This window comes from Myotis brandtii, unplaced genomic scaffold (assembly GCF_000412655.1).
Source record: "Myotis brandtii unplaced genomic scaffold, ASM41265v1 scaffold40, whole genome shotgun sequence".
NCBI classification, from domain to species: Eukaryota; Metazoa; Chordata; class Mammalia; order Chiroptera; family Vespertilionidae; genus Myotis; species Myotis brandtii.
In genome coordinates, this window is record NW_005365372.1 from 583,703 (window position 1) to 608,659 (window position 24,957).

At 34.0% G+C, this 24,957-nt stretch overlaps 1 protein-coding gene across 1 annotated transcript in view; it reads left to right on the forward strand.

Annotated features, from left to right (window-relative positions):
• HDX (highly divergent homeobox) overlaps window positions 1-24,366 on the forward strand; it is a 139,041-nt gene extending 114,675 nt beyond the window's left edge. Inside the window, exons 7-10 of the mRNA XM_005873233.2 lie at window positions 4,128-4,204; window positions 7,285-7,368; window positions 12,683-12,805; window positions 24,101-24,366. Coding sequence (XP_005873295.1) covers window positions 4,128-4,204; window positions 7,285-7,368; window positions 12,683-12,805; window positions 24,101-24,226 — 410 coding nt within the window. The 3' untranslated portion in view covers window positions 24,227-24,366. The remainder of the gene's footprint in view (window positions 1-4,127; window positions 4,205-7,284; window positions 7,369-12,682; window positions 12,806-24,100) is intronic.
• Window positions 24,367-24,957: the final 591 nt, after the last annotated feature.

Sequence of the window (24,957 nt, forward strand, 5' to 3'; positions counted from 1 at the left end):
TGTATACATTAATTATGTGCAATTTTGTATACCAATTATACCTCAGTAACGCGGCGAAAATAAAATTACAAAAAATAGATGAAAAGCCATTGGATTCGGTGTTTAAGGAATTCTTTGAAAAAGCAATTGCATGGATGAGAGAGACCACCAGATTGCAGTAGATTGAGTAATGAAAGGGATATAAAAGCTGTTAATATTGAGAGGGCCATGTATTTTCTTTCTTACCAACATTTGTTATACAGTAGATATTGATGAAGATCATAAAAGAGAATTTAGTGTATGAAAAAACTGTGAATCGGAAAAAAAAGAGAAGCCATTATTATTTTCAAGCCCCTTATTTCTAATCTAGGTGTCCATTAAACCATTTTTGCCTAATAGTTGTATTTACTATGCCTGGGAGTACTTGAGTATTTTCACTGATTCATAAACAGATGTTTAGAGAATGACTGTGTGTTTCTATGGGTGGATGGGAAAGCTATGAGGAAATAAATATGATAAAACAAAATTACATAAACCCCTAAGGAGAGTTTCATTTCCCATCTCCCACTCCCCGCCATCCAAGAAGGATTTTTTTTAAAAAAAATAAGGAATTAATGGGAAAAAATGTGAGCAAATTTTAATGTTGCTAATGTACCACTGCTTCTACACTGGCAACCTTTGTCATTTAATAGTGTGTTCTCTAGAGAGCTGGCATAGTAATCAAGATCTAATATGAAAAAAGAGAGAGAATTGAATGCATGAATCAAAAAATACTTTATGGGAAGTGAGATTGCCTAGAATTCCTCTTGGTGGCTTATTTTTTACAGCTGCATGGTAACTTTTTTATTTTCATCAGAAATTGCACCATAAAATCATAAAAGAATGTTCAAGTACTGAAAAGAGCCCTTTTTAAATACTGTCCTATTTGCTTCCTCATTTTGCTGATGCAGAATAGTAATCTGAGTGACTTAATTGGGTGATCTTTTTATGATAATTAAGTGAATTGATTCATCTGGCCTAGATTAATATCATACCTTTAAAATACACTAAACATATTATCTTCCAGTTATGAAAATGTAGTTAAATTTTTGTTTACTTTGAGATTTTCATTAACTGCATGACATTATAGTTATAGAGAGACAGAATAAAGAGTACCTGACCATACGATTTAAAAAATGTAACAACTTGAAATTCAGGATCCTTTATAATATGGCCATTGATAGTCTTCCAAATGTCCAAGAAGAAAAGAGAAGTGTTTTTAAATCAGGTCTTACATTTTACCTGTTAAAATCAATTAAAAATCACACTAAAAGCCCTGGCCAGGTGGCCCAGTTGGTTGGAGTGTCATTCCTGGTTGGGTCACATTCCTAGGTTTCAGGTTTGATACCTGATTGGGGTGCTTACAGGAGGCAATTTATGGATGTTTCTCTCTCAACTCTCTCTCTCTCTCTCTCTCTCTCTCTCTCTCTCTCTCTCTCTCTCTCTCTCTCAAAATATCAATAAACATATCCTCAGGTGAGGATGAAAAAAAGTTTCTAGAAAAAATTTCTACAAGCAAAAACAAGGATCATTTTCAAAATACAGTAAAAGGCAGGTTTAGCCAAAGTCACCAAAAGATGCTGTTGATCTTACAGCAGTTTCAATTTCATTATTTTGCTTCTGATAGAATAGGTACTTCCCTGATAAAGAACTTCTGACTTACCTCTAACTTTCACCTTTTACCTCTCCTTCACTTATTCCATTTTCTTTTCCTGTATGGAGGAAAGAGAAGTTGTGGTTGATATTGATTAAAAACAAACAAACAACAACAACAATAAAAATCCTAGCTACCTGGCTTTATCCCTCACCTAACTGCAAATGTTACAGAAGTAATAGATGACTAAGTTTCTTAATTTCAAGTTCTGTGTCCACCAAATATATTTATGGTTGAGCAATTTTCAAGATTTCTACTACTTTGAGAAGCAAATTATTTAAAGTATGGGAAAATGAATATCTATAATGTTAAATTTCATAACGAAACCTTTATTTAGCTTTATCTATTATGTGGGTGTGCACATGAAAAATAAATCTACATATAGTTACTATGGACACCACGTAGAATGCTCTCTAGAGTATTCACTGATTAATAATTCCACTTACTTGTTTAGTTTCCAATTGGCAAGGCTGATTTTGGGGGGCAATAACCAGAAAAATTGGCAATGTTTAACTTTCAAGCTTTCACTAATGTAGAAGCTATCTGTAAGTTAAAGAAAACATGCCTTATACAGCTGTATCACTTCACAACTTTTTATTTTAGGGATCCTCAAAACAGTTTTTGTTTACATCTTATAATTAACCATGAATGAGCATGTTTCTGGTAAAGCAGAACTGTGTACAAAATTATGAGCAAGTGATTCCAGTAATGACGTTGTTGATGAACAAAATAACCCCCATTCTGAGGGTTCCAGTACTAATACCAGCTATGAAACTAAACTTGATGACAATTTTCCTTCCCTTCATTTCATTTAGTTGCCGATTATGTAGGAATTGAAAAGCCTGTGATTTGAAATCTCTAAATAACAAATAGACAATAGCTTCTTCTGTCTAGGAACCATTATTTTATTTTTTAGAAATAGCCCAGCAGGTGTGGCTTAGTGGTTGTGCATCGGCCCATGAACCAGGATTCCGGTCAGCGGGTTGAGGGCTCAATCCCCAGTAGAGGGCATACAGGAGGCAGCCAATCGATGTTTCTCTTTCATTGATGTTTCTATTTCTCTCTCCCACCCCAAACCTCTCTTTAAACTCAATAAAAATATATTTTAAAAAATAAATTGAATTTTGCATTAAAACTCCAGTAAAATTTCCCTGGATGCTTAAACACTAATTATCTATGTATTCATACGTGAGTTCCTAGATCAACCATGTTTTCCTCCTAATCATCCCCATGTTCATACAGAGCACACCTATATGTCTTTCCATGGAAAGGAATGGATTTGGAAAAACCTCAAGGGCTGAAAAATATTTTTGTTCTGCTTTATATGGCGAAATAAAATGTCGGTCACCAAGGGGCTAAAGACTTCCACTAGTATTTATGCAAATAATCTCCATAATATGGCTGTGCAGGAAGAACAGAGAGAAACATTGCTTCCCTGATTTCCTAAGAAGTAAAGTTAGGGGTAATCTAAAACAGGCGGTTATATTGTAGATATCCTATGCTGTGAACGAACCACTTCCTCTACCTCAACACAGAGAACCTTTTAGTAGACTGGTTTCTCTGGATTAATTTTTCTTTTATTTCTCATTTTTTTTTAAAAATACTGAATTTTGATCATAAAAGGAATATATTTTCATTATAGAAAACATTGGAAAATACAATAAGAATTTTGGAAATAACCCTACCCCTCAGTGATAACCATTTTAAAAATGTAGGTGGGGGAAGGTTTTGTCAGTGTTTTCTCTACATATGTACAATAGTGTGTGTGTGTGTGTGTGCATTCAAAAACACCTGCTTTTTTAAAAAATTGGAAACATGCTATATTTATAGTTTTATATCATATCATGTATTTGAAAATTATCACTTTTCTCTTATTGCAATGAGTAATGCATGTTCATTTAAAAATGTTTAATTATGAAAGAGCAAATGGAAGAAAATAAGTAAAATTAGACAAAAGGAAGAAAAATAAAAATTGCCTGTAATTTTATCCAGAAATAATAATGGCAATGTTTTTATGTAAATAGTGTTAGTTTTCTTTCTCCAGGAATATGTACACATTGTTTAGTGTACCTACATAGTAGATTTTGTCACTTTCATTTATTCACTTTCCAATATATCATGGATATTTTATTAATTATCAACTATTTTTCTACTTCATTTTCAGTAGCTTCATTGCTTTTATTGTAGGGATAGGCCCAAAATGACTTCTCCAATTCTCATTGTTAAGCATATAGGTTGCTTCCATTTTTTTCAGTTATAAATAACACAATGGTGACCAGCTTTGTATTTTTACCTATCCACATTTAAGAAGTAGAGTGGGTCAACAAAGCATATATGAAGTGAATTTTCCATATGTGTCTTTTAAAATAGATTATTTAATTGATCTTGACTAAAGCATTCTCAATAAAGTTTTGAGGAATGTAAAATGAAATCATGGCCTTTTTGTCTATGGAAGAGTCTAATGAAGTTGTTCCTAATGAGACAAGGGCTGATAAGGAGGAGGACCACCATGCAGTATCCGAAGATAATGTGGTATGTACATTTTGAAATTATTTTCTCATTACATGATGGATTTCAAGGATATGTTCCTAGTTGGTGACGATATTAGTATTTTCAGAATAAAGTCTAGCTCCACTTTACAAACTAAAACAGAACCGTTACCAGGGAATTCTATATCTTTGACAGTTTAATAAATGAAATTTAAAGCACTGTCAATTTAACCCGAGATTTTTCAATTTAAGAGATTGCAAATATAAAAATCTAATGCTTACTACACATAGGACATTTTATACATAACAAGTTATTTTCTTCAACACATTTAGCAAAAAGCAGATTTCTTCTCATTTCATAGACGGCAGAATTAAAATAGAGTTTAGCCTGAGATTTTGAAGGAAGCCTTTGTTGATTCTGGGACTTGTATCCAAGGATTCCTTACTCCAAGGTCTCTGTTCAGACCATGCCTATCTTATATAGTGTGCTTGGAATCTTTTCTTCTTTCTACTTAATTGGCTCAGTTAGCTTAAAAATTGCATCAATGGAGGAAAAACAGTATTAAGTAATTGAATAGCAGGCAGAGACAAGCTATGTGTGGATTAAACTGGGTTTTGTACAAATATAAGCATTATTGGTATATAGAGCTGTCCTCTAAGGAGCTGTTTTAGCAATATCTGTTTATATTCTGAGTCTTTCAAGTAATACAGATATTAAGATGGTATTAAAGTCAGACATAAAGGCAAATGTCATTGTGCTTTGCTTTTGCTTTTGAATAAGTGTTTTGTGCCTAACTGCAACTTTTTAAAAATGGCCCCTATGGGGCATGCTCAGAGCAGAGGGCCTAAGGAAATGGTTCTTTGGTTCACAACAGAGTCAACAGGAATTTGGGGTCATCGTGACAAGGAGAACAAAACCTGTGGCCTTACTATGAATAAGCACCCTACATGTGAAAAAAAGGTCCTTATAATGGATTTTTCTGTTACAAAATGACTGTAACTTCAAGATTTACCCTGGCTTTAATTACAAACATTGTTTATCAAACACTGTAATCCTGCCACATCTCCTTAATAAAAGTTAAGCACATAAAATACAGTTTTGTTCTTTTTTATTAAACATCAACAATATATGTGTTTTCTCATGCACAATATTGTTTAGGATTGCATTTTGTTGATTTTAGTACTGACTTAAGTTGATGTTTGACCCTCCTAACACTACATTCAATGGGAGCATAGGAAAACAAGTTTTTATTTTGAGACAGAATCATGTTTTTATTATATAGGTAGTTATAATTGTTTCCCACTATTATTAATTATGCTAGTATTCTTAAATCCCACCAAGTAATAATCTTCTCTGCTTCAGATTTGAGTTACATTATACAATTTACATATTGAACCTCTTTTCCCCTAAAGACATACTCATTTTAGCCTGAATTTCTCTGAACTGGATCTCCCCTGCAGCAGACATTTGAAGATAATGAATGAAGAAATGGCATGGGGTGACCCACAGTCACTTAGGCACTTAATTTTTCAAGAGCAATTGATTTTCAGAGACAAAAGTCCAGACTTTCAAAGGTTGATATGCTCTGCCTGTAGCTTTGGAGTGTCCCCAATTATTCATGGATACCAAGTCACAAAGACATATAAGATCTATTTATATGCACAAATCTATACAGTGGCCTTTGTTGCCTTCCTCCCTAGATTACTTAGCTACTTAATTCCAGAACCAATCGAAATATATTGAGAATCTTAAAAATAACATAAAAATGATCAAATCAGAGGTCTGCTGAGAGCTGACAGGATTAAGTCCTGAGTTTATAGTGATTATAATCGAAAACAAAACATTAGATTCATCTCCAGGCAGCGGTAGAAAGCAATTTAATTGCAGTTGTCCTCCTGACTCAGAAGCCTACAGGTCACAACCCCTGTTATGGTATTGTACTCTCATAGAAAATATGTCAAATATGATCATTCCAAGATTGTTTGTGACTTTTAATCATATATATATATATATATATATTGCTGGGTAGGAACTTGTTTTCAAATTCTGCCTGCAATATGTTGCTATTAATGTGCTCCTTCTAAAAAGACTGCCCAGTGACTAATTCTAGCTTAACTTTTTTCTGTTAAAAGTTTCTTTTGGGTTGGCTGGGCTTAAACATTTAAAATTGTTTTTCCTTAACTCTGTTTTTCATATGCAAAAGTAAAAATTAGAGCTGGTTTTATGTTTTGGTTTTGCTTTTGGAAAAATGTTCCAGGATTAGAGAACTTGCCTTGCCCCAAGGTTGAAGCTTATTGATCATTCTTTTCATTAGTGCTAAGTTGTTTTATTTATTCTTTTGACAGATATTTAATGAGTGCCTTCTGTGTACAAGATACTGTACAAACTATTCTGTCCCTTAACTCTAAAACTAAGGGCAGTTTAGCATCTCTCTCACTCTTCCTTCTTACTGTCCAGTGAAGGAAACACATAACCATGCTATTTTGATCATTACATCGTACATGTCTGCTTTCAATTTTCTAGCTAATGGAGTGAAGTAAATAAGTGAATTGTTTAAAAAATGTATTTGACTTTGCAATTCATGTCTTATGTTGAAATTTTACATTAGAAATTGCAGAGATGTGTGAGGACTTAAAAAATATTTAAACCAATTAAGTATGGTTACCTTTAGATACACTACCCTTATGGGAAAACACTTCCCTGTCACTGGAGGGCACTATTTAAGCAGAATTTGAATGCCTGTTTTTTAAGGGATATTGTGAAAGGTGTTTTTTTGTTTGTTTGTTTCTTTGTTTTGTTTTGTTTCCCTATTTTAAATAGTATGTAATTTCTTTTTAAATTAAATTAAATTTATTTATTGTTGACACTATTAAAAATTTCCCCCTTATCCTCCCTTCAGTAATTTTCTATTTACTAAGCAGTAATCAATTGAAGAACGAGGGAAGGGGCTTAGACTCAACACTGGGTGTTAACACTAGACGACCTGTGTTTATTCTGGATATCCTAGACTAGATAATTCCTTAGCTAAAGCTGAACATTGAATGTATACACTCTATACATTGTTGAGTGTAGTGATGATGATAAAATCTATATTTATGAAAACTTCTCTACCTGTGTTACAGAAAATAGAAATTATTGACGATGAAGAAAGTGACATGATAAGTAATTCTGAAGTAGAACAAGTGAATTCTTTCTTGGATTATAAGGTAAAAGTAATTTCAAATTGTGAATTCATTAAGAGAAGGTATTAGATGAGGCAGACTTCTACAGTACTTATGCATTGGTCTATTTCACTTTCACTTGATAAGTTAAACATGCTGGGGCTCCACATTGACTCAGATAACTTCGATATCAGTCAGGATGCAGGTCATTTTAATTAATACTGGCTGGCTCAGTGGTTATAGTTATAAGCACAGGGTTTTCTCAATAGGAGTAGGTATTGATGAGGTACAAGATGATGCTGTGCATAGTGATGATTAATGTGAAATTTATGGCAATGCTTTTTTTAAACTTAATGTTCATTTTTAAGTGGTAATAAAAGGGATTTTTTCCAGATTTTTCCTTTGCTAATTTCATCTTAAATTATAACTTCTGAAGACCATTTTTAAAACATACAATAGTATATCTGTTTTAGGAGAAGTTTAAAAACAATCCCTAATGCAAATACTAAATGAATATAAATATAAATTACCCTTTCTGAATATCACTTGTTACTAAATTGAAGGACTTATTTTGACAGCATGGCATACACAATTTTTTTTTCAATTTTGAATTAAGCTATCAGTCCATATGTTAATCCATTTTCTGCATATATGTATAATTGTTTTCCCTTTGTTAATCAGTATCACATCTTACAAGTTAACTTTGGGGTCTTCTGAAATTTTGGTCACACAATAATTTTTCCATACACAAAATTCTTTTATTGAAATATCATAAGAGTTCAAAACAGAGACTAGTACTTAGATATTAACAGAAAATAACATAACTCTAATCAGAAAAAGACAACAGCTGTCATTTTCTCAATTTTTTTCACTTTTACTATAATTCAAAGTTATGTCATTCAACAGATTTTGTTTTCCAAATGTGCATAACATGTCAGATTTTAAAATATTAAATAGTGTAAACACAGAAGGAAATTATCTTTTGAAATTTGTTTTCTAAGAGGTCAAAAAGCACAATACAATCCTGTATTTAAACTGTATCTCCAACTAACAAAATTATAAAGTTTTCAGTTCTGAAGTACTAGAGAGCATTCTAATCTCTCCTACATGATCATATATTTCTAAAAACCTGGAACAGGATTAAAATGGCTCTGCAAGCCACTGCTTGGCACAGGTTATGGAAACTACAGAAAGATGACTGGTTTGCACAGCTGTTAAGTGTGCTCCTCTTAACACTTTCAAGCAGTTCAGATAGGGTTGTGTCCAGAACTCTGAGGATTCTTTCTAGGACCTTTCCCCTCTGGTGTTCCTTCCAATAGACTTAAGAAATTTTGGAGCTAAAGGCCAGGGCAAGGCAGTGTGTCCAGTCCAGAAATCTTATTTAACATTTTCATTGAACTCTAAAAGACATTTAATGATCCAGGGTTTTCCATTGTGGTAAATGCTGTGGGAACAAGGGGCCATTCACTACCCTATTAAGGATAACTTTTATAACACATCACGATCCTACATAAACTTCTTCAACTCTCAAACATCAGCCCCTGTATAGAAACATATATTTTTATAATCAATATTAAAAAGATTTCAGTTCACTTCATCTGTGAATTTGTTACCTTAAAATAAGGGTAAGTGAAACCTCATGTAACAGTTCTCATCGCTGATTTCAGGATGTTGATTTAAAACAGCCTCATCAGTTTGGAAATTTAATCTTTCTTCAGAGCATATTTGCATTGTGTTTGCATACACGTTAGTACTTCTTGTTTTGGAATCAAAATCACTTTGTAGGTTTCTTAAGTATAATTCCTTTTAAAAGCTTCCTGAAAGAAGAGATGTATTTATCTATGTGTTATCTGGTCTAGTGCTTAGCACATACGTGTCCAGTAACTAGTTCCTGAGTGAGTGAATACATTAAAGTATCCTTGGAAATATTTTTAATACTATTATGCAAGTACTCGTTTCTATGAAATCAATTAAGACAAGAAGCTGGATCATAATAACTTTTTCCTACACTAAATTAAACAGTCTCCCATTATTCTTGGGATTCATTGCAGCAGAATGAATGAATATTTCTGATGTGCATTTGATAATTGTTATTGTGTAACCATTAGTGCTCAGTTTGGGTGTACTGGAGTTTCTGATTGAAATATATTCCTAAAAATCCATATTGCTAGGAGTTCTAACTAACCCAAATGCTTATGAGACAAATTAGTGATCCCTGAGGCATGAGTACTATATCATAAAATAACACCTTGAATGTTCCCTACAATCATCTTGGAGAAGAATTGACAAACTTTACTGGAATGTAGAGAAGATTTTACTGATACAAATGAGCTAGATATTGTTTTCTGAAAGTCAGTGGCTGATGTTACCTTACTAGTTCTTCTCACAAACACTCCATTTACTTAGGAAAATCTCTAAAGTATGCATACATTACTGCTTCTAGTCTTGGAAGTGTTTAATAGACTTGCAAAATGCAGCTCTAAGAAAAAATGTCTGCAATATTATCTTAAAGTTGTTTATGTTTATCAAACATTGCATAAATACTGAGGAAGAGCAATGTTCACATTAGAAATTAGAGATCTGCATATCAATAGATGTTTCATGACTTTTGCAAATGTGAATTACTGTTTTTAATTTTTTAATGGACTATAAATGCAGCTTAAAAGGACTGTATATTCATTGGAGACACTAAGATAATGATGATAGATATTTCCTGTATTCAAAAAGACTTCCTGGTCAGCACTTTACGCATACTATAGTTCTGACAATGAATACTAAAAACCCCCAAATTTAGAATTAATCAAATGTATTATGACAGGAGCATGTTGAACTATATTTTAATGCTTGTAAATTTGATTGCTGTAGAGTGCCTTTGGATAAGGAATTTAACTTGAATCACCATTTGCAGATGATTAACTTGATATTAAATCGTCTGAAAAGGAAGCAGTTTTACTAAGTAAAATAAGTTCTAAACTGAGCTGATGAAATTGATGTAATAAACATGTTCATATATTGAATGTGATTAATACAACTGTGTCTTTTCATCTGAAACAATAAGAATGCCCAGCCCGGCTAGTGTGGCTCAGTGATTGAGCACTGACCTATGAACCAGGAGGTCACAGTTCAATTCCCAGTCAGGGCACATGTCCAGGTTGTGGGCTCGACCCCCAGTAGGGGGCGTGCAGGAGACAGCCGATCAATGATTCTCTCTCATCATTGATGTTTCTATCTCTCTCTCCCTCTTCCTTCCTTTCTGACAATAAAAAATATATATATTAAAAAATAAAAATGCCCATAGAATTAACTTATTTTAATGTATTTTATGAAACTTTTGAAAAAATGCTGTTAAAGGTCTTGCTGTGTATTTTGAAACATATTCTCCAGCTGCAAAGAATACTTATAGATCATTTCCATGTGTTTTGGCAAAAAATTTATTTTTTTATTTTTAATCATTTTTTTAATTTCCATAAAATAAAATTCACTTCCTTATACAGTTATATAAGTTTTGACAAATGGGCACAGTCATGTAACTATGCGTACAATCTGTTTATTCATCTACTGATGATCACTTGTGTTGTTTCTAGTATTTGGCTATTGTGAATAAAGCTGCTATGAATATTTATGTATGTCTTTTGTGGACATGTGTTTTTATTTCATTTGGGTAAGTGTAGGATTGTTGAGTGAGATGATAGGAAAGAGTAGATTTAATTTTATAAGAAACTGCCAAAACATTTTTCAAAGTGGATGTATCCTTTTACACTCATACTAGCAATGTATGAGACCTCTAATTGTTCCACATTGCTATCAGCATGTACTATTGTCAGTCTCTTTAACTTTAGCCTTTGTAGTATGTTAGTTGTACAATCTCATATCAGATTTAATTTTCATTTCTTTAATGACAAATGATATTAAGTACTTTAATGTGTTTATTGGTCATTCACATATCTTCTTTGGTAAAGTATGTGTTCAAAGACTTTGCCTGCTCTTTATTTGTTTCTGGTCTTATAATTGTGTTGAGAGAGTTCTTTATGTGTTCTGAATGCAGGTCCTTAACAGATATTTGATTTACAAATATGTAGCTTGTATTTTTATATTATTAACATTATCTTTTGAAGGTCAAACTCTTTTTAAAACTTTGATGAAGTCTTTCTTTTAGGTTTCATGCTTTTTGTGTCCCCTTGAGGAATCTTTGTCTAACACAAGGACACAAAGATTTTATCTTCTTTTTTTAAAATCTAGTTTTAGAGTTTTTGGATTTACTTTTCAGTATATAATTCATTTCTTATTAAATTTTGTTTATGATGTGAGGTCAGGGTTGATATCTTTTTTAAAATATACATTTACAATTGTTCAACCACTGTTCTTTGAAATAGTACCCTTTCTTTGTCCATTGAGTTACTTCAGCACCTCTTTTGAAAATCAACCAAATATATCTACCTTTTTCAGCATATATATTTCCAGACACTCTGATCTGTTCCACTGACCTTATGTCTACCCTTTTGCCATTAGCACATATTCTTGATTTCTTGATTACTGTAGCTTTAATATTAAATATATTCAGAGCATTTAATTCCCATTTTCTTGTTTGAAATTTATCCTCAAACCTAAAATATCCAAATAGTATTAATATTATATTTATTTTACTGATGAATAAACAAAGTCACAGAGAATAGCCTTCCCAAGTTTACACAATTATCAATAAACTTGGTACTAAAATCCTCCCAAATCTTAGTCTATTGCTTTTGTCCTACACAACTAGCAAAAACATTGAAGAGATAATTGGTCTCAAATTAGTAGGATACAATGCTATTTGGAGATATTTTCTGAGTAACAGACTCTTACATAAAGACAGGGGACTCAGCAAACTACTTAATACAGTTTTAGTAATAATTCAAGTCTCTCCTTGGTAAAATATATATATATATATTAACCTTTCTAGTTCTCAGTATTTGGTTTTGTGAATGGTACATTTTGTGTTACTGAATCTGCAATTGCTTTTTACTTGGGGTTAATTGGACTCTGTCTATTCTTAATCCTAATCCAAATGCTAATTAGGTTTAATATAGGAGGAGTCTTTCTAATAAGGGAACTGTTTCTTGATTTCTTGATTTTCCTCTTACTGGATTAATTTCATTGGATTTTTGACCTTCCAAATTGTTTTCTGTTAGTGGTTTGCTTAAAAAACAGCCCTTGAATAAAAGGACAATTTCCTTCTGTGCTTTATATTCCTTTATGCTAAAATTTTATCTTCTTCATTGTCTCCCTAATTTGATTGTTTTTAATAATTTTATTGTGCATCAGCTATGTACAGTCCCAGCTTGCATAGGGTAATTATATCATTTGATGTTTTCTCCTTTAGAATGAAGAAGTCAGATTCATTGAAAATGAGCTAGAGATTCAAAAGCAAAAATACTTTAAACTTCAGACATTTGTTAGAAGCCTGATACTAGCTATGAAAGCTGAGGATAAGAAACAACAGCAGGTAGGTGCCAGAAGAGAATAGTAAGCTGTAAATGGCATGTAACACTTGGGTTTTTCATATATTTTATACTACATTCCTGCTTTCCATCAAGGAAGGATTTGTTAATTATGACATTTTTCAGCACAGATTTCTTGAGATTACATATTCAAATTTTTGTGTGCTGCTTTAGTGGAAAAGCAATATACTAATTAACATATTTTATTACAAGTTAATTTGAAAATTTAAAAAATAATAATATATTTTTTTAAATCTCAAAATGTTTGTAATGGTAGCTACCTTAATTGGAGAGGCACATACTAGGGGATCTTTGGTGAATGAAAGTCATGAAACATTTACTTCTTTTCTGAATTTCAGTTGCCTTCTAGCCTACACTAGAGTTCACAAATGTTTGAGTACCTTATATTTCATAATACATTGCTCACTACTAAAAAATATTAAATTACTTTGTGAAATTCTTTATGACCACAGTGCATCATTTACTTATCCCAATTCAACTAAAGTGTTTGAGTCCCCTACCCAAAAGATGAAATTAATGTCTTTTTTGTTGCTGTGGATTTTCATTTACAAATTCTTCTCAAAAGACATTTCAGTCTCATTTTATGTGAAATTTTATAACTATTAAGCTTGTTAACAAAAATCATAGAATTATAATGTTCCATTTAATACTAAATGTGATACTGGGGGTGTGAGTGCTTCCTATTTGGTAAACACATGAATGTGCTATGAGAGTGGCTCACATGCAGAAGGTGCATTTACATGTCTGCTAATTGTAAGACGTTTCCACAGATGAGCTTCTACCCCCACACATTTTATACCTATTTTTCTTCCATTGCCTATATACTTCTGATGCTAAGAGTCTTGGGACATGTTTGTATTATTTTCCCACCTCAAGTCCTGTGTCATGATGCCAGGTCTTTAGAAGAAGAGGAGATCTAGACACACTGAGAGGAAAGATCATGTGAGGATGCAGCAAGAAGGTGGACATATATAAGCCAGAGAGACAAGCTTCAGAAGAAACCAATCCTGCCTTCACCTTGATCTTGGGCTTCTAGCCTCCAGAAGAAACATTTTATGTTCATTAAGGAAGAAAATACAGGATTACAAGATGGTGGCAGATTAAACTGGAGCTACACTGACACTCTCCCAGGACCAAACTAGAGTTACAACTAAAATATAGAAAAACCATCCTGATTAATCATCTGAACACTAGCTGGAGAGAACCCTGATAACCAAGGATGGAAAATGAAGACCACATAGAGACTAGTAAAATGTACAAAAGCATGAGATGGCTTTTCAGGCCCCCACAGACAGAAGCTGAAGATCCGGAGGGATATCTCAGCTGTGGGAGGATCCCACTGAGAATTCTGGGGTCTAAACCCAACGCTGGGTACCCAGCCAAGAGCACCAGAATGGAGAAAGATGACCATATGACATCTAGCTGTGAAAAGCAGTGAAGTTTCTGTCTGCCAGGGAGAGATGGCTGGAAATGCAAGCACCCTTCTAAAGAGCCAATGCAAAAAATTTTGTGTGCAGCCACTCACCTTGGGTTCCTGCAGAAGGAGGGCAGAGTGGACTAAAGCTGTGTGAGGAGAATCCAGGATTAGGGCTTCTGGAGATAGAGCTTGGAGGGCAGTCGCCTGGTTTCCTGTGCTGAGCCATTCCCCCATACAGTAGAGGACATCTTTCTCAGGCAGACCTTTACTATCCAGGCAGTTTATGCCTGGGGGGCAGGGGAAGTTGCCCCTCTCTGTTGGAAAACCTCTCTCCCCACCCTGTGGAGTTTACACCTTGCTGTGGGCTACAGCCTGAGTCTCATTAAGAGACCGAGAATAACAATCAGCCTGTAGGAAAAGGTGGATCTCTGGGTGCTTTGAATGTGCCTGATCTGCTTCTGGATCCAGGGCTAGGAAAAGCAGACCTTGGTGCGCATCTTGGTCCTGTCCAAACACACCCAACCCCAGCACTGGGAGCCAAAAGCTGTGGATTACTGATAGCTCCAAACAGGGTATTCAGACCCAGTCACAAACAGTTTCTGACATTATCCTGCAATAGAGACCCTACAAAAAGACCAGGAGTTGTAGCAGATCTACCTAATACCTAGAAACAAACCCAAAGAGTCAGCCAACATGGGGAGATAAAAAAGAAAAACAAAAGCCCAAAATGAAAGAAGAAAAGTATTCTCCAGAAGAGATAATGAAATGGAGATGAGAAATTTATCAGATATAGAGTTCAGAATGATGATTACAAGGATGTTCAACAGCATGAGAAAAGGTATAGAAACTATGAAAAACTACCAGTGAAAAATGAAGAATGATATAGCAGTAATAAAGAAGGAATAAACAGGAGATTGCAGGAAGCAGAGGATCAGATGAGCAAATTAGAAGACAGGGTAGAATAAAAATCACTCAATCAGAGAACCAAAAAGAAAACACAAAGAACTTGTATGCATATAAGCATAACCAATGGACATAGACAATGAGAGGGGTGAAGACTGGGGCTGGGGTATGGGGGCAGGCTTAGAGAGGACAATGGGGGAAAGGGAGACATATGTAATACTTTCAATAGTAAAGAATAAATAAATAGCAATAGTGATAAAAATAAATACAAAGCAATGGTGAAATAGAAAAAAATAAAAAAGAGGAAAGTTTAAGGGAGCTGTGGGACACCATGAAATGCATTACAGGAGTCCCAGAATGTGAAGAAACAGAACAAGGGATAGAGAACCTGTTTGAAGAAATAACAGCACAAAACTTCCTTAACATGATGAAGGAAAAAGTCAAACAAATTCAGGGAGCACAGAGAGTCCCAAGGAAGAAGACCCCAAAGAGACCCATGCCCAGACACATCATAATTAAATGCTAAAAAATAAAGAAAAAGGGTGAATCTTAAAGGCAGCAAGAGAAAAGCAATTTGTTACCTACAAAGAGCTCCCATAAGGCTTTCCACTGATTTCTCATCAGAAATTCTACAGGCCAGAAGGGAATGGCATATAGTATACAAGGTTAGAAAAAGCAAAGATCTGAAAACAAGACAACTGTACCCAGCCAGCAAGGCTATCATTCAAAATAGATGGTGAAATAAAGAGCTCCCCCCCCAAAAAAAGGCTAAAGGAATTTACCACCAAACCAGCATTACAAGAAACATTGAAAAGGCTGCTGTAATAATAAGAACTGTGTATATCTAGAGAGAAGCATGGCTTAATTAAAATGGCAATTAATAAGGAACTATCAATAATAACCTTAAATGTAAATGGATTAAAGGTTCCAATCAAAATACTCAGGGGCATAGAAAGGGATTGGACTGACAATTCTCGGGGGGAAAGGGATGTGGGGGGGTGCGGGAAGAGACTGAACAAAAATCATACACCTATGGATGAGGACAGTGGGGTGGGGGGTAACAGCAGAGGGTGGGGTGGGAACTGGATGGAGGGGAGAGGAACAACTGTAATAATCTGAACAATAAAGATTTATTAAAAAATACATAGGGAAGCTGAAAGAATAAGAACACATAACCCAAATATATCCTGTCTACAAGAGACCCACCTCAGATCAAAAGACTCACATAGGATGAGAGTGAAGTGATGGGAAAAAAAATTTTCCAGGCAAATCAAAATGAAAAAAAAAAAAGCTGGGGTACAATTACTCATATCAGAAAAATATATACTTCAAAATGAAGGCCATAACAAGAGACAGTAAAGATCATTACATAATACTAAAGGGATTGATCAGACAAGAGGATACAACCCTGGTAAACATATATGCACCCAATATAAGAACACTTAATATATTTATAACAAACACTTCTGGAGCTCTTTAAGGAAAAGATTGACAACAATACATTTATAGTAGGGGACTTTAAAACCACACTGACTTCACTGGATAGATCTTCCAGAAAAGAGTCAACAAGGGGGAAACTGTAACTCTAAATGACACACTAGGTCTGATGGATTTAATTGACATTTACAGAGCATTTCAATCCATAGCTGCAGAATATAAATTCTTCTCAGTGCACATGGGACATTCTCAAAGATAGACCACATGATAGGACACAAAACAAACCTCTACAATTTCAAGAAGAATGAAATCATATCAAGCATCTTCTCAGATCACAATGGCATGAAATTAGAAATCAACTACAGTAAAAACACTCAAAATATGCAAACATATGGAGGCTAAATAGAATGTTATTAAACAATGAATGGGTTACGAAAAAGACCAAGGAAGAAATACATAAACTTTATGGAAATAAATGAACCTGAACACACAACAACCCAAAATCTATGGGAAAGAGCAAAAGCAGTCCTAACTGGGAAGTTCATAGGACTACAGGCATATCTCAAAAAAAAAAAGAAAAATTTATAATAAACTTTCTAACCCTACAATTTAAAGAATTAGATACAGAACAATAAAGAAAGCCCAGAGTAATTACAAGGAAGAAAATAGTAAAGATCAGAGTGGAAATATATGACATAGAGACTAAAAAAAATACACCAGATCAATGAAACCAAGAGCTGGTTCTTCGAAAAGATAAATAAAACTGATGAACCTTTAGCCAGACTCATCAAGAAACAAAGAGGTGAAGTAACAACTGACACTGCAGAAATACATAGGACTATAAGGAAATATTAAAAACAGCTTTACGCCAATAAACTGGAAAACCTGGAAGAAATTGACAAATTCCTATAAAAATACAATTTCTAAAACTGAATTAGGAACAATCAGAAAACCTAAATAAGCTGATACCTACTTATGAAATTCAAGCTATAATAGAAATACTCCCAGAAAACAAAATCTCTGGTCCTGATGCTTTCACAGGGGAGTTTAGCAAACATTCAAAGAAGAACTAACACCTATCCTCCTTAAACTATTCCAAATATTCCAAGAGGAAGGAACACTTTCAACCTCTTTTTATGAGGCCAGCATTATCCTAGTTCCTAAACCAGATAAAGATATTAAAAAGATAGAGAACTACAGGCCAATATCCCTGATGAACATAGATGCTAAAATCCTCAACAATATATTAACAAATCGAATCCAGCAATATATTGCAAAAATTATACACTATGGCCAAGTGGCATTTATTCTGGGGATGCAAGGCTGGTACAATATTTGCAAATCAATAAATGTGATACATCACATAAACAAATTAAAAGACAAAAATCACATGATCATATCAATAGGAGCATGAAAAACATTTCACAAAATCCAGAACCCATTTTTGATAAAAACTCTCAGCAAAGTGGAAATAGAGGATCATACCTCAACATAATGAGGCCATATATGACAAACCAACGGCCAACATCATACTCAATGGGCAAAAACTAAAACCATTTCCCCAAAGAACAGGAAGAAGACAGGGATGTCTGCTTTCACCACTCTTACTCAAGATATTACTGGAAGTGCTAGCCACAGTAATTGGACAAGTAGAAAACATAAAAGGCATCCAAAATGAAAAGGAGGAAGGAAAACTCTCTTTATTTGCAGATGGCATGATATTGTGCTTATAAACCCTAAAGACACCACCAAAAAACTATTAGAGTTAATAAAGAAATTTGGCAATGTAGCAGGATACAAAATTAACACCCAGAAATCAAATGGCATTTTTATATGCCAATAATGAATTCTCCGAAAGAAAAGCTATAAAATCAATCCTATTTACCCTTGCAACAACAACAAAACAAACAAAAAAAATAAGAAACTTATCAATAAATTTAACCAAGGATGTAAAAGACCTCTATTTGGAAAACTACAGGATGTTGAAAAAAGAGATAGAGAAAGATATAAACAAGTGGAAGCAGTGTTCATGAATTGGTAGAAATGACATCATACTACCCAAAGCAATGTATTGATTCAATGCAATCCTTATTAAAATACCAATGTCATATTTCAGAGATCTAGAACAAATACTCCAAAAAATGTATATGGAACCAACAAAGGCCCCAAATAGCTGCAGCTATCTTAAGAAGAACAAATTTTGAGGAATAATAATACCAGATATCAAGTTATACTACAAAGGCACTGTATATAAAACAGTCTGGTATTGGCACAAGAACAGGCACGTAGATCAATGTATCAGAACAGAGAACCCCAAAATTGACCCAAGCCATTATTCTCAATTAATATTTAACAAAGGAGGCAAGAGAATATAATGAAGCAGAGACAATCTCTTCAATAAATGGTTTTGGGAAAATTGGACAGGTACATGCAAAAAAATGAAACTTGACCACCAACTTACACCATACACAAAAGTAAACTCAAAATGCATACAATACTTAAGTGTAAGTCATGAAACTATAAAAATCCCAAAAGAAGCCATAGGCAGCAAAATCTCAGATATCTCTCATAACAATATGTTTGCTGATACATCTCCTAGGGCAGGGAAAACAAATGAATAAATAAAAAATGGGACTACATCAAAATAAAACCTTTTGCACAGCAAAAGAAACCATCAACAAAGTGAAAAGGGAGCTCACTGTATGGGAGAACATATTTGCTAATGATACATCTGATAAGGGATTAATATCACAAATATATAAAGAACTCCTAAAACTTAACAAAAGGAAGATAAACAATACAATTAAAAAATGGACAAGTGACTGCCCTAACTGGTTTGCTCAGTGGATAGAGCATCGGCCTGCGGACTGAAGGGATTTGGGTTTGTTTCAGACCAAAGGCATGTACCTCAGTTGCAGGTTCTAACCCTGTCCCCTGGTCAGGGCCCATATGGGAGGCAACCAATTGATGTGTCCCTTTTGTATTGTTGTTTCTCTCTTTCTGACTCTCCCCCTCCTTTCTACTCTCTCTAAAAATCAATGGAAACATACCCTCGGGGGAGGAGTAACAAAAAACAAAAATGGGCATAGAACTTAAGTAGACGCTTCTTTAAAGTGAACATACAAATGGCCAAGAAACATATGAAAAAATGCTCAAAGTCACTGGTCATCAGAGAGAGGCAAATTAAAATGACAATGAGATATCACCTAACACCTCTCAGAATGGCTATCATCAACAAATCAACAAATGACAAATGATGGCCAGGATGTCAAGAAAAGGGAAATGTAATACACTGCTGGTGGAAATGCACATTGTTGCAGCCACTATAGAAAACAGTATGGAGTTGCCTCAAAAAATTAAATATGGATCTCCTATTTGACCCAGTCATCCCACTTCTAGGAATACATCCTGAGAAACCTGAAACTCCAATAAGAAAGGATGTATACACCCCTACTTTCATAGCAGCACAATTTATAATAGCTAAGATCTGGAAACAGCCCAAGTGTCCATCAGTAGATGTGTGGATAAAAAAGCAGTAGTACATTTACACAATGGAATACTACACAGCTGTGAAAAAGAAAGAACTTACCATTTGCAACAGCATGGAGGGTCCTGGAGAGTATTATGCTAAATTAAATAAGGCAGTCAGAGAAAGACAAGTATCACATGATTTCACTCATATGTGGAATCTAATGAGCAAAATAAACTGATGAACAAAGTAGATCCAGAGACATAGAAGCATGAAACAGACTGATGAATCTCAGAGTGGGTGGGTGGAAAGAGATTAACCAAAGAACTTATATTCATATATGCAAAACCCTTGGACACAGACAATAGTTTGGTGAAGGCCTGGGTGGGGGGAGGATGGGTACAGGCTCAAAGAGGGTCAAGAGGGGGAAATGGGTCATTTGTGATACTTTCGTCAATAAAGATACATTTTTAAAAGGAAGAAAAGAGGAAAAAATACTAAGTGATACCAAATTTATCTCTGAGTTGTATACTCCCATGTTGATTCCTTATCAGAAAGGGAACCATTGATTAAGAAGCAATCTCAGAGGTTTTTATTCAGTAAGGAATCTCAAGAGTACAAAAATGTATTCCTTATATACTGACAAGATTGCATGTAATCCAATCCCAGATATTTCCAGGGGAAGAGATTAGAGTCTTTGCATCTCACAATTCTCCCTTTAAAAAAATCTTTATATGTTTCACTAAAGTACTGAAACCACAAAATTTAAAGTAAAAGAATTTACTAATGAGGTTCAAACCAGCATGTATATTATGTGTTCATTTTCATGAAATTTGCTTCCCCCGTGCCACACACACAGAAATTCTAAGATAGTAATCTTCAGTTACTCCCTTAGCCAATTTTATTTAAACCTATTGCTTTATTGTGTGAGTTATGCATGTTCCATGGAATACTGAAAATTTGTTTGTTTTTTAGGAACTTAAACTAAAGATTTTATAGAATAGGGTGCTAATATTGAACGTGGTCCTATGGGAACTTTAATTTTAAATAACTGTAAAAAAATTAGTCTAACCATAGGAATAACTTGGAGTGTGGTCCTGGTCCCCAAAGCCATAGTATGGTTTTGAATTTAGAGTTATACAGCCAGCTAAATAGCAGTTTCTAGATCTCTTGTTATCTAGGAATAGCATACAGATTGTATTTTCTTTGTTAATTCTAACCTTATCCCCAGCTTGCTTCTTTCCCTAAAACAACCAACAAATAAGAAAAGTAACTTCTTTACATTTTATATTTCTCCTTCTCTTATACTTTCTTCTGATAAAGACTACTGAACTAAGATATGGAAAAAAATGTTGGCTGAGAAACAGAAAATGCTATACAAAAATTTTATTGAAAGTCATAGTTTATAGAATAAACACCCAAATAGAGACTACTAATTTTCATAGTTGATATCAGGTATAATGGATCTTAAAATATAGTTTCAAATTACAGGAGACACTAATTGTACCCATAAAAGTTATTCGGGTGATATCTTAAATTACTGATTTAAAACTTTGAAATTCTTAGAGGTTTATTTCTAGAAGGAATTTGTTTTATTGATTTATCATTTAAAAAATCCTAAGTGTTTTTCCATTAATCTTGATTTGGGTAAGTTAAGTGAGATGAGTGGTACAGAGAATTTTGCCCTAATGAAGCAGTCCAGGCTTATATGATACAGTCTGACTGAAATATTATACTACTCAAAAGCTTTTTAAAAATAAATGGTCATTTTATGATAAAAAATAATATTGTCAGCCCTGTACAGTCTTTCTTCCCCTGATAATTCACTATGTAAACCTAGCCAGGTCAATTGCATTTCTTGAACTTCAATTTCTCTACTTTGCAAGTAATATCAGAATGATTAGTATCATGGAACTTGGCATTAACTCCCTAGGTCCTAGAATAGGTGTTATAGAGATTGATGATATATTTGGGAAATGTTTTAATCTTTTGGGAAGAGTGGTCCTAGGTCAAACTCTAAAGACAGATTGATGAAGAACCTATAGTAAAAACAAAACAAAACAAAACACGTTAATTGTGTTAGTATCTAAGAAAAAAAGCAGTTCTAGCAATTGGCATATCCCAAAGATTTGTTCAGTGTGCCTGTGTTGCAACCTAGTAAGATACTGAAAAACATTTCTTGAAGTGGTTTTTATGCAGTAGTAGTGCTGTATATTGCCTCATATATTAAAGTTTTTCTATTTCATACTACACTCATTTTGTCAGTCAACTGTGTGAAGTGCAATGACAAAGAAATAAATAATAGTGATTCTTTGATTTTAAGGTCCGCCCACTAGAATTTGGAATGTCAAGTCTGCTCAGACACTTGACTTTTCAATACTCTAAGCACATGTTCAGTGAATGTTAATTGTAACACTTTGCCCTCTCTTATATAGCTCCTTCACAATTACAGATTGAACTAAATACAATGATATATTTCTCATAAACTATTATCAGCCAGTGTCAGCAAAGACTGTTTTACTTGGACTGGGTTAGTGGTAAACAACTGTTACAGAAGAAAATGGCATGGTGTCCTATTACTGCAACCTGACACCTTAAAAATCATGTAGTACTATCAGGTGACTGCTTTGTAAATACTCTCAATTTCAGCAGGAAATTCAAGAACTCTTTTTTAAATTTTAGACAGAGATGAAGAAAGGGGGTGTGTAAGAGAGAGAGAGAGAGAGAGAGAGAGAGAGAGAGAGAGAGAGATTTGTTGTTCCACTTATTTGTGCATTCATTGTTTGATTTTTGTATGTACTCTGACTAGGATCGAACCCACAAACATGGCATATCAGGATGATACTCTAACCAACTGAGCTACCTGGCCAGGGCCAAGAAATATTTAATAATATAAATATAACGTTTTTTCAGACAGGAGTTAGTTTTTCTTTATGCTGCCTGACAAAAAGGAGAAAGTTTCTAATCTTGCCTCTCTGCTACAAGATAAAAAGCATAGGATTTTTAGATCTCATTTCCTTTAATAAGGAGAGTAGGAGAATACTATCTTATTTCAACAGTGGATTTCATATGTTCTCCAACATGCCCCATCTTTCTGTTCCTTAATTAGGTCGTGGCAAGCTTGCATTTGTTTTGGTTCCCTTGGGCCTTCTTTACCACTACATTCAAAGCCCACATTTCAAGTAATGCTGACTAAAAATTTCTCAGATACGCTACATTATTTTTAGTATTGGGAGCAGCAAATCAGTCATTTTCTTCATAAATTCTTATGGTCAATTGGGCATCAGCACTGTCAGCTATATAAAACTTAATTGATCATTTATTCCTCTAGTTATGGATGTATGTTCTGCAACCCTAGTAGAAAAAATTACCCCATGGCAAAGCTTAGTTCATGGCTCTTGACTTATCCTAATTACTCCCAGTAAAGAAATGACCATCCCTCTAGATACATCATTACACAGCTAGATTCACTGGTTCAGCTGTGCCACAGTGGGTGTTTGGTCATCTGTGTATAGATGGGCATAGCCTAAGAAAAGAAAAGAAAAAATACTTAATCTTTTAAAGTTGTTAAAGTTTAGTCTAAAGTAAAAAAGCTGAACTTCTTTCTCAATGGTTAAGTTTTGTCCCACTGAAGTACAAAAGACGTTTTTGTGAAATGTGTTTTTCTCTAAAAGACAGCATAACTAGGCAGAGGTATTTTAATAAGGAATGTAATTTTAAAGCCCTTTAACAGTGATCAGTGAACACTCAAAACTAGTATGGAAATTACGTTATCTGAAACACTTCAAAGCACTTGATACAGAATAGTTGTTCATCTCTCCCCTGATTTCCCTTTTGTCCGAGGTTCTACTTTACATAATCCACACTATCAAGTACTAGTGTATTAAGAATTTATCTTTTAGGTAAGATATCATACAAAGTCCTGAAAGAGAAATGCTCCTTTCTTTAAATCCATAAGAATAAATCAACATGAGAGAACTGCAACTATTAACATAAAATTGGGGGGAAATCTGTCCACATACTAATTCAAAATAATTGATTTTTCCAACTCAGGCACTGCTGTCAGATTTACCTCCTGAATTAGAAGAGATGGATTTCAATCATACCTCGCTGGAGCCTGATGATACCTCATTCAGTGTATCTTCTTTATCAGAGAAAAATGCCTCAGACTGTTTGTGATTTGAGGGGGGGGGGTGGTATATGATACAGCCTTTATGCTGCCTAACAGGCATGCATTCCGATAACTGCATTCTGTTGCCCTGAAATTCTTCAATTGGAAAAACATATTGTTGAAACCAATATATTCTGTTAAGAATGGACAAGATCTAATGGCTACAGTACAAAAAAATTGTTTGTGAAATTTAAAAGCATATTTTGAGAGTTTTTCCCAAATTGATAGAAATGTGGGAAATATTTAATTTTGAACAGCTTAGCTATGAAATGCATAATGTATAATTTTTGAAATTTTTTGTTTGATTTTATAGAAAAATTTTAGTTTCAATAATAGCTTTGGCCAGAGACACAAAAATAAAAGTATTTCAACATTGCTTTATCAAATTACTGAAGCTTGATTATTGTCTTTGTAGCCATTACATCTTCCTTCTCCTAACATACACTTTTACTCAGGAAAGTGGACTGAAAATTGAAATGAAACTTTGAAAGGGAATTAACCTGTACGAGTCTTGGGATTTATTTTGCAAGCCCTGTGAGAATTTGACTTAAGTTAATGATTGAAAATTGAAGTGATTACTAGTATATAATTGTAAATTGTTGGTATTCTTCCATTATCTAACCCAAATATTTTGGGGGGAGGGGGGAAGCACTATAGAAAAGTAATTCACCAACATGAAGTTAAATAAATTAAGTGTACAGAAACAAAATGTTGTAAAAGATTAGTCAATAGAAATTCT